Source organism: Cervus canadensis, chromosome 13 (assembly GCF_019320065.1).
Source record: "Cervus canadensis isolate Bull #8, Minnesota chromosome 13, ASM1932006v1, whole genome shotgun sequence".
NCBI classification, from domain to species: domain Eukaryota; kingdom Metazoa; phylum Chordata; class Mammalia; order Artiodactyla; family Cervidae; genus Cervus; species Cervus canadensis.
This window is the reverse complement of record NC_057398.1, coordinates 31,157,692-31,168,723: the sequence shown is the minus strand read 5'-3', so window position 1 is coordinate 31,168,723 and position 11,032 is coordinate 31,157,692. Positions and strand designations below refer to the sequence as shown.

The 11,032-nt window shown below is 51.2% G+C and overlaps 1 protein-coding gene across 2 annotated transcripts in view; it reads right to left on the bottom strand.

The window, feature by feature from the left end:
• Nucleotides 1–254: 254 nt before the first annotated feature.
• Nucleotides 255–11,032, bottom strand: part of AJAP1 (adherens junctions associated protein 1) — a 128,576-nt gene continuing 117,798 nt past the window's right edge. Inside the window, exons 4-6 of one of the 2 annotated variants that reach the window (XM_043486177.1) lie at nt 10,706–10,948; nt 8,833–8,964; nt 255–1,370 (exon numbers count right to left, since the gene is read on the bottom strand). In XM_043486177.1, the coding sequence (XP_043342112.1) occupies nt 8,892–8,964; nt 10,706–10,948 (316 nt within the window). In that variant the 3' untranslated portion in view covers nt 255–1,370; nt 8,833–8,891. Of the gene's footprint in view, nt 1,371–6,435; nt 6,472–8,832; nt 8,965–10,705; nt 10,949–11,032 lie in introns of those variants that run through there. The other variant, XM_043486178.1, reaches the window with a different exon arrangement.

Below are 11,032 nucleotides of genomic sequence, written 5' to 3'. Positions count from 1 at the left end.
ACAGCAAAGCTCACAGGCTGGCCAACGGGAGCTGACAAGAGACAGCATCTTTGCCACCATCTCCACCAAGGTTCGAAGTCACTCTCAGGCTCAAGAAAGAGCGGGTGACCTTTGAGTGCCAGTGTGCGGGAACGAGACCCGGAGCAAGTTGGCCCGGGACCCAGTGCTCCTGCCCAGATGAACGGGGCAATCACGTATTTCTGAGTTACGCTCTGACATACGCGCACACACACTACAAGGATATATTCCTTTAATTCTGGGAACTGGAAAATTCCTTTAATTCGGTCTATGCTTGTATAACACAAAGATGGCCAAGAATCCGCCAGCCAACCCCCCTCCCCCAATCTGATGCTCAGGCCCGTTTGTAAGTGGCCGGCCACACACGTGTGCACATGGCTATTAGGAAGCTTCTCCGAACAACTCAATGAAAAAAGATCGTATTTATATGTATAGAGATTATATATATATATGTATGTATGTATGTATGTAGATAAAACCATGGCGATCTTCATTCTGGCCCAACATAAGAAATCACACACCCGGTGCCACTCACCAAATACACAGCAAACGCAGGACATGCCATTCGAGGGTCTTGTCTGCGCATCACGACCGCCCCAGGCTGGACAGCGATGAGACACCAGGTCACCAGAAGAATATGCTCACACGTGGAACTGCATTTCCAGTGTATGCATATATATGTGCGGACGTGTGTGTGTATGTGCGCGTGTGCCTGTGTATGAGCCTGCAAAGTAGAAAACACCAGTTCATCCTGTTCATACTAAGCATGTTAAAGAAATCAGATTTTGTAACCGAGAACACATTTTTTTTTTAAAAAGGAACATTGAAGGTCTTCAAAAATTGCTACGGTACAAAAAAGGGGTGTGTGTGTGTGTGTGTATCTGTGTGTCTTTATATATTTATATATGTATATTAACCAGAAATAGTGACTCTACAGAAGAGATGCCCACTCCTGTTTTCTGTAAGTTTTACTCCTTATGGTTCGCTTGGCTTTGGCTTTGTCACCAAGTCTCTCGGGTCAGTACATGGCACATAATGGTATTATTGGCACAGGTTCAGAATCGAAGTACAAACTCCAGCTTCTGGTGCGTCCTCCTGCCCTTTTTCTGTCTCCGGGTCCTTCTGCTGGGTCTTCTTTCTGTTTCCCAAAGGAGCTCTGGGAGAAGGCAGTCCCCCATAGGCGTCAGCATTTTTATAAAAATATATTTGGCCTATAGCGTCCTGCTCTGAGAGTTCCCCACCGGCAAACAGAAGTGGTAGGGGTGGGGACCCTCCCCTTAGATAGTTTAGTTTTAGGTTTTGTGTTTTTTTTGTAATTTTTAATTTTTTTTTACAGGTTCACCAACGGAATCCTGTGTGGAAAGAAAACAAGAAGAGATTAAATGGCAGTGGGCCAAAAGTAGTAGGTGTCTATGAGGCCCCTCTGAGCCTCTGTCACTGGGACCCAGGTACACAGCTGCCTGGCTAAGTGACACGCAAGTGTCATCCTGGGGGCACCAAAGCTATCTCGCTGGACCTGGTCACCAAGGACGGCTACAAATGCTAGGAATCCTGAGGGGCCCTCGTGTTAATTACAGTAATTGACAGCATGGTCCTCCTGCCTTTGAGGGAGGGGCCTGGGATTCCCAAGAGGGGGCTGGGACCACCCCTGCACTAACTCATGAGCAGGTATGGCACCCCAGGCTTGCAGGTGACTGAATGCATCCAGCGTCCTGCTCGCTCCCCTTCCAGCTCCTGCCGCCAAGGGCAGAGGGACTGCCAGCTCCAGTCCTGGGCTGCAGGAAGCAATGGAATCCATTTTAATCCTGCTCAGCTGGAGCAGGCCTGGAACTTGGGGAGGCTGATGGACTGCATCAGAAAAACCACCCCTTGGGTCTCCCTAAGAAGTGATCTCACTGGAGAGAGGAAGAACGTGAAATGCCCTGCATGCAGGCCAGGTCAGATGGCTGCAAAGAAGCAGCTGGCTTTTGCCCAGTTTGAGGGTGCTGCCTCAGAAAGTTGGGACCCCAAAGTCATCCTGCCTCAGTGACAGACCCTGAGGTCAGCATCCCCCAGGAAGACAGAGAGATGCAGCCGTCCTGGGCATGGCCAGGTAAGTCAGAATGAATGCCCCATAGCTCAGCCCCGGGTTGGGGGAGGGGGTTGGCTCAAAGCTGCTGTTCTGTTACAAGGGTGGGGTGGTGTCTCTCTGCTGTCACTCAGAGTCCTCGTCCGCACTCCCACAATGACAGGAAATCGGACCCTCAAATGGTACAAAGAGGATACCATGGCACCCTTCTTCTAAATGGACTCTGGGGTAGGGTTCTTTCTCTTGCATCAATTAAGCCCCCCAGGCGAGCCTCCACAGGACGGAGGGCTGAAGGGCATCCAGGTGCAGGGACACACCTGCAGCCCGCAGGCGAGCATCTGGTCAGCACTGCATCCATCATCTTCTCCGAGGGCCTCAGTACATGAAAGTCTACTGCATCGGGGTGGGGTGGCAGTGCCTGCCCCTCTCGGGGACCCCTCCTAGTCTGGATAAGAAAGGCAGGGCGTCACCGTGCCCAAACAAGTGACATCTGTTTGGGCAACCCCAGGAGGCCCAAATGGGGCATCTACTCATCTCCTGTGGGATGGTCCACCCTGCTGTGAGCAGGAGTGTGATGAAATGGATATCTGGTCAGCTGTGTGCTGGACCACCCTCGGCAGGGTTACTCCAGCTGTCTCCCTCACCTCCCCTGCCGACCACCTCGACCCCTAGGCTCTCTAGGATTTGCAGGGAGGGAGGGAGTGTGGTTAAAAAAGTGAAATCATTAAAGCAGAATGTCCCTCCTGTATATCCACCTTCTTTTTAATCTTTAGAAAGTTAAAAAATGTGCAGACAAATCCTTGATGATACCACTTATAAGAAGTCCTCAGAGTTGTCAAGTTCCTGGGGACAGAGAGTAGAAGGCTGGGTGCCAGGGCCAGGGGCTGGGGGGAGTCAGTTTCTAAGGGGGGCATAATACCAGTTCCGGAAAAACAACAAGAGTTGTGGAGGTGGACAGTGGCGGTGGCTGCACAATTGTGAATGTACTTAATGCCACAGAACTGTTCCGTTAAAAACAGTTAAAAGTAAAATGGTCACTTTTATGTGATATATAGTTTACTACAATTTTAGGAACTTAAGAAATATATTGGGGGACTTCCCTGGCTGTCCAAGGGTTAAGATTTCGCCTTCCAGTTCAGGGGGTGTGGGTTTGATCCCTGATCGGGAAACTAAGATCATACATGCCTCATAGCCAAGAAAGCAAAACATAAAACAGAAGCAATATGGTAACAAATTCAACAAAAGACTTTTAAACAATGGTCCACATCTTAAAATATATACATATATACATAAATCTTAAAATATATACATATTGAAAAAATATTGTTGCTATTGTTTAGTCATTAAGTTGTGCCCGACTCTTTGCAACCCCATGGACTGCAGCACGCCAGTCTTCCCTGTCCTTCACCATCTCCCAGAGTTTGCTCAAACTCATGTCCATTGACCATTGGGTTGGTGATGCTATCTAACCATCTCATCCTCTGTCACCCATGAAAAAATAAGGGGACAGTAAAACCCAGGCCTAGTGACCATCTGCCCAGATCTGGGACAGTCTCTAGTTTGAGCTGCTGCCCACTGCCCCATCAGGTTGACCACCTGGCCCCTCCCTCAGATGTGTCCAGGGTGGGACCTGGAGTCACAGGGCCTCCTTTCCTAAGAAGGGAGAACTGCAGCCTGGGGCTGCTCTCCGATCCTTCCTGGCAACCTTAACCAGACAGATGAGGGAGGAGCTGCTACTGCTTCTTCCCTGGGGCCAGCTGTCTCCTGAGGTTTTTCCAAACAGACATTATCTGCTAAAAGGCTGAAAAGTCTCCAGTGCTTCTGACAGTGGCTCCTCGGATCCTTGAGGACAAGGGCCTGGCCCCTCGTGCCCCATCTCTCCCTCTCCTCTTTCTGGGCGGGTGCCTGGCTTTAATAGCAAATCTCTGACCTGAAAACCCCCAAGTTTCTGCTGACTGTTACCTCCCTGGGGAGACCTTCGTGGATATCCCTTCCTTTCCTAAGAATGTTCTGTTTCATCTCTGTTAGAGCATCCGTTTCTGTGACTCCTCAGGCACTGGTTTGTACCTGAGTGTGTGTACATCACACGTCACCCAGGTGTCATGGGTGCCTACCAGGTCCTCCAAGGTTTGCCTGGGTACCAGCTCTGAGCCTGGCCAGCTGGAGGGAGAGCAACACTGGATGAAACTCAGAGAAGAGGCATCTGTGTGAAAGAAGCGTTGTCCTCAGCCCCTTCTCTGTCTGGAATGACCTTCACAAACTGCCTGCCTGGGAGGATGGCTGGAGGGGCTCTTGGGCCACTGAGGGGGCCAAGCATCTTCAAAACTTACCAATATCTGCTTCTATCAGCATCTCAGGCACTTTCCTGGTGGCTGAGTCATTAAAGAATCTGCCTGCAATGCAGGAGACCCAGGCTCAATCCCTGAGTAGGGAAGATCCCCTGGAGAAGGGAATGGCAACCCACTCCAGTATTCTTGCCTGGAAATCCTATGAACAGAGGAACCTGGAAGGCTACAGTCCATGGGGTAGCAAAGAGTCAGACACAAACGACTAACACTTTCACTTTCACTCTTTCAGGATGAAAAAGAGCGAGGTGGGATAGAGAAGGAGTGATGGCTCTAACTCTGCACCGTGAGTAGCTGTTGGAAGAGCAGTGCTGGCTTCCTGCGGAGGTGATGGTCCCCTGCAAGGAGGAGGAGAGGTCTCAGTTGCCAGGCCACCTTCCAGGCCTGCCCTAGTTCCTGCTGAAACCCTGCTGCTTGCACTCAACTTGAGGGGAAGGGCTGGGTTTTTTCTGATTCAAATGCTCAGAGCAAGAGCTCTCAGCCTGGCATTCACCCAGGGAGGGGCAGAGAGGGAGGTGCATCCTGCCTGGAGAAGGACACTGGCGAGGTCGTATAGCTGGTGAGGGCAGGTAGGGGAGACTCTGAGCCAGAAGGGAAAGCTGTGGCTGGAGAGAGATCTGAGCGATCAGGGATCCAGGATGAATCCTGACTTGGGAGAAACCAGTGCCCTCTGCTGCCTAGAATGGGATGCTCGGGTTCCATGGCCCCTGGAGCTGCAAACCACACGGGGGTCCTGGGCTTCAAGATCCGCATCAGCTTCTGAGGAACAAAGAGATTAGGCAGTTGGCAGCAAGGCCTCCTGGAGAGTGAGCCTCTAGTTAGTTTCTCCACATCCCAAAAAAGCTCCTTGCACACCGGTTTCCTTGGTGCTGGTTCTCAGCTTGGGGAGAAAACGGCTTCCAGAAGGGTCTGGATGTTGCTTTGAAGAAAATGTTCCTTTGAATTACAGAAGCTGGATATTCTGTTAATGCATTTTTCAGAACAAAGCAGGAAGGCTCAGGTGCACTTCTTGTTTTTTTCATTAGTTATCTCTTCAGTGAGTTTTTTTGAAAATAATAATAACGCATGATTTATTTCTCACTTGCTTCGGATGCAAGAGCTTTTATGAGTTCTCAGACTAGAATGAAGTGGCCTTGGCAAACGGGAAGATCTGAACACTGATGAGGTTTTTCTGAAGTTTACTTGCTGCATGAAAAATGACAGGAAATTAGCCCAAGAGCCAATAACAGGCCTGTGTTCAAGGTCTCTTTCCTCAGAGCAGGAAAGGCCGCCTCGTTTTGTCTTCCCAGTGTTCCATCAGCCTCCACTGAGGAGGAGGGTCCAGGGAAAAAGTTTGCTTGAATCTATCACAGAGGCTGAATCTAGGGAAATGGGCCAAATTTCTGCCCAGGTGGGGTCAGCTGTGTCCACGAGCCCCAGAATCACCATCAAGCTGCCCGCAGGGAAGCAGGGTGGGCGGGGTTTGGGTCGCAGACGTGCATGTGGGTTAGCGTGAGCTCACAAGACGGTGCTGTAACAAACTGCGGAAGCATCATTAAAAATGCATTTGGAGAGGCCTAACAGTTATGCAAGAGATAAATATCTCTGCTGGCTCTTAAACCTTAATTAAATGTTCCAGTATTAATTGCTATTTATTTAAGGGACAATAAGAATCCCAATAAATCTGAGCCATCTTCCTGGCTCTCCACCGCTCCATCCTCACATCCAGGCATTAACTGTAGACATCAGGGACACTTCGAATGCGAATGCTTTCCTCCCAGTGAGTGACAAACAGCTCGTCTGACCCACCGCGAAGGGGTGTGTAAGCGTTTATCAAGGACTAACAAGGCTGCTCACATGGACCTCCTGGTCTGTGTCCCCGGGAGGAGTCGGCTGGAGGAAGCCGCTGCCCTGAGTCCATAGGCGCTGTGGCTGAGCGTGGCCAGGCTCCAGCTGAGTCCTGTTGCCTCTTCTCACCTCCCCAAAATGCCCATCTGAGATCCATGGTGGGAGGGTCGAGCTCTCCAGACACAGAGGTGTCTTCCTATAGATGGGTTGGTCCTGAAATTGATCCTCACTCAGAGTTGGGAAGTGGGGTCTGGACACCTAGTGGAGAGCATGGTCCCTGGGGCCCATCTGGGGTGGCACAAAGGGAGAACCCACCGTTTAGCTCATGGGGTCCTTCTGTGTCCCGGGCTGCTAGAGAGAACTGGGCGAAGGGGATGGGAAGGTCTTCTGGACCAGAGGTGTGGATAAAAAGCACTTTTTCCTCCCAACCTGGTTTTCTTTTAAAGTCAGGTCTGTGGCTCACTGGTTCGATCCTCGGCCAGGACTTTTGGAGGCTCCCAACTACAAGGCCCCCTGCTCTGCAGAGTCAGGCTGGGTGTTCCTTGCAAGGATGCCAAATCAGCTGGAGACCCCTCCCTCTTCTCCCACTACCTGACTCCCTTCCCACTTAGGGTGCCGTCAGGGATGGAAAGGGGCACAGAGGCATTCCACCGGGAATAGCAGTTGAGGAAGTCTGACCGGTGGGCAGAGTGTGGCCCCTGAGTCAGGTGGCCTGGGGTCACGTGGCCCCACCACTTACAACAGGACTGGCCTCAGGCAAGTCACATGACCTCCCCATCTGACCTCAGTTTCCCATCTGTAAGTGGGATTGCTGAGAAGTTTGAATGGGTCTCCATCTGTCAAAGGTGTGCAGTGAGTGGCCATGTGAATGCGCCATTAGGGCAGTGTCTCCCCTCATCCTCTCCAGACGGGGGCTACTTGGAGCGGAAGGCATGTCCACCTCAGGCCTGCAGGTCCACAGCTCTTGGAGGAAGAGAGCAGAAGTCTTTGATGTGCAGGGCTAGGGCCTCCCAGGTCAATGCCTTACGCATGTATGCATTTGTGAAATCCCAAGGGACATACAGGTGCTCACTTGGCCGCCCTGCAGAGGCCTCATCAGGCAGGCAGGAGTTCCGCGGCTAACTGGGAGCTTCCCCATCACTTGCTGGGTTGAAACGCCAAAGGGAGCTTGTCCGAGGCCTTAATGAGATGAGTCACGTCCGGGCAGACAAAGGTGCAAGCATCTGATGGAGAAGCTGTGCCCAGGGCATGTGGCTCTTGAATGTCGGGCACAGCGCTCATCTCACCTGCCTGGCCCACACATCTCAGCAAAGGCCTCTGTGTGAGTAGGGGGTCAATTTCCATTTTAACTTCATTATATTCCTTCACCCATCGGCTAAACATAGTGCTAATCAGGTCATTCTGGCTTCAGGACAGAACTGAGGGCTGGACATTTGATGTGGAACAAACATACAATTCGCTAGGGCTAAGATTATGAACTGATTGATTCATACCTGCTTCTCCAAGCATCTGGGCCCCCTGGCCCCTCAGAGGTGCTGTAAGCAGAGGCCTCTGAGGGTCCTGGTGCTCCCTAAGAAGATGGGGTAGACCCTAAGAAGCCCCAATTCTGACAATGACATTTCCCACTCAGTCCCCATATCAGAAGGTGAGAAAAAGTAAAGAAAAAAAAATTTTTTTTTCAAATATGGATAACCCTAGAAACTGGATTCCCTGCTTCTGGAAGGGATGTGACATCATGCTTAGAGAGAAGATCTGGAGGAAAAAAGATGTTCTCTGTGAAAGAGCAAGATGTCATCCTTTGAAAACCCTAGCATCAAACAAGAAAAATGAAAAAACAAAAACAAAAGCCCCGGTTGCCTCAACTGACTGTTCATCCAGAGTGTGCAATCACTGGGGGGCGACGAGATGCTCTTCCCCCCACAGCAGCCTGCGTGTTCAGGAGGTTCAGCACAGAAAAAAGCAATTTAATGTCAGCATTAAAGTCAATATCATTGAAAGCAAACCAAATGTTCCTATCCAGCAGAGCATGGCAAATTCATCCCTGTTTTGGTACTGGTCCCTGGCTTCAAATTAGTAGATGTCTCAACTCTTCACTTTCTCTCTTTATCATTTTCTTTCTTATCTCTTATTTTTATATTTCAAAATTGTATTTTAATTCCACTCGGTGTTCTCTCCCTATCCCCACGTAAAGACAGGATGGCGGCATGGTGTCTGCCCACTGGGCTAGGGCTCTGATCTCCTCTTGTTTGGGGAAGCGAGGGGTGTACTTGTAGCTTGTTTTCAGACCTGGGGTGCCCTGCCCTACAGGCCTTCCTGGGAGATGGAGCAGCATGGGCAGAACTGGACAAGATTGCAGAACAGGGGTTCCTGAGTCTGTTGCTCCCTCCCACCGGGATGTGGGGGCATTTCTAATGAGTGCAGCAGAGAGACCACACGCCCAGCCCTCTGGTTTGCATCGAGGGCAATGATGCCCTTGCTGAGGCCCACCTGCCATGTCCAGACAGGCTCCCAGTATTCCAGGGGGGGATGGGGGGTGGGGAAAGTCAAGCAAGGTCCAATAAGAGAGGTACGTACCATAAAACAGACACATGGCGTCTGCCCTGCCCCCAGGAGGTAAAAAAGACTTCGGCCAGTCAGCAGGAGATTTCAAACCATTTCTCAGACACAAAGGCCACAGGAATAAGATGCCGATCAGAAGAAGAGGGCCTGCAGCAAGCAGAAAAATGGGCTTTCGAGGGCTCATATGTAAAACCTGACAGGCAGGCCGGTTGGGACCTGTTGCAGAAAACTGGCTTCTCCAGGAAAAAGAACCCCCAGAAGGTGATGCTTCACCTGGCCTGGACCCACTGGTCACCTGTCCCTGTGTTGGCCAGTCCCCTTCCACTCTGGGAGGCCTAAGAGGACACACAGTCTAAGGGTTCCGTGCCTAGGATGAATCCAGTGAAGATGCACAGAGATGCTATGTCTGGATTTCAGTTTTTCATTTGCAGGACGAGTGCAAAGCTCAGGGTCTCTGCCTCCGAGATCAGAGATTCCACCCACTTTACTGCACATTATGGAGAGGGAAGGGCCTGATGTCTAAAATGCCCCCTGCCTCCAGTTATTTTTGTCCCCTTCGAGACTGAGCTAATGTTTCCCAGAGCCAGTGAGAACCAACAGAACTTCACCTTCGGCCCCAGTGCAAGAAGCTGTTCCCTCCAGGGCGTCCACACCAGTCAGCTGCGCCTACCCCGCACATGGACAGGGCTCTCCCAGGACATGGGAGCAGAGAGGGTGACACAGTGAAACTCCAGGACCCAGCCACTCCCTTTTCCTCCTCCCCCCAGGCCTGAGGTTCTGGGTGGCCAAGATTTATATCCAAACAGGCACACAGTCAATGAAATGGTTTGAAAGTTTTTTCTCCAGTTCTTTGTGAACTAGGCCTTTGGAAAGGCTGGGATGCAACCCACTGGCTCGCCAAATGTGGTCGAGTAAAAGCAAAGTTGTTCAGAGGGAGGGTCCTGGGGTTTCTGCTCTCCACTCTTCTCCCCTGGGGAGGCAGTATCTCAGAACATACAGTAGAGTCTGACGTGGAGATACCAGGAGAGGAGCAGCAGGGAGGTGTCTAAGGAACACCTCTTCACTCTCCAGGACAGGACAAGGCCAACATGAGCCACAGGCACAGCAGTTGAAGGCTTCCCTGAGTCTCCTCGACCTGGATTCTGGGAGGAGACCGGTAGGGCACCTTGGGCAGTGTCCCCGGTCACCACTCCTGTCGCTGACCCCATGCCCCTCAAGTCAGCCTGCTGTCCTGCTCATTTCTTCCTAAGATCTTTAAGTCGTTGGAGAATTGTTTCTCTTTTAATTTACAAAATGATGCATGAATGTGTACTCACTTAGGAAAAAAAAATAGCTTATTGATGTTTTAATCTAATTCCGGATAAACCTTCAGAAGCTGACTCAAGGGTTTCTTAAATATTCCCAGGGATGGTTTTAGAGACATGTCTTCTTTGAGGGATTACATATGACTCATTAAAAAGAGCATTTAATAACCAGGAGTCTGCTTGGTATTTGATATTTCTGCCAGATTTGCTGCTGACATTTTAGTGTTGGGGGTTCACAGATATTGACTGGGGAGGGAGGGACCCATCACAATTTATTGATATTTTGGAGGCTTGATTGAGACTAAGAGGCTGGTTCTGGGCTCTGAGCTGTCTGCTCAGCTTCTAGCATGTGGGATCCAGCACCAAGCAAGACAGGTCCAACCACTGGCCAAGTGCAGGGGTCCAGATGTGAACCCTGGCACCTTAGTACGTCTACTCTGTCCCTCTTGTCTCATCTCAGCAAATGAGCTGCCTGCATGTGGCCTGACTGCATAAAGAGATAAGAAGGCTGCCTGACACCCATCCATAGACCCAGCATCCCCAGGAGGGGGCAGCGGCCAGCTCTGGCTCGCGCCTGCGCTTACCGGTTCCCATTAAACGTGGACTTGTACTCCCCGGCCGGATGCAGCGTCTCGTCGGTGTAGACGGGCACGGATGCCCGGACACACTCGTGGGAACACTGGAGGGTCTCATTGTAGGCCGTGAAGATGTCCAGATTGCTGGGCACCCGAGCAGGCGTGAAGTCTGTCAGGTTCTGGCAGCTCTCCTCCTGATGGTTCGTCTTCCGCTGGTGGCTGTTCCTACGTGGGTTCCCACTCTGCGCGCAGCTGGGGGAGAGAGAGGTCGGGGTGGGGGTCGGAGTGGGGGTGCGGGACTCGAAGGCGCAGAGACCCACCAGCATCTCCCGCACT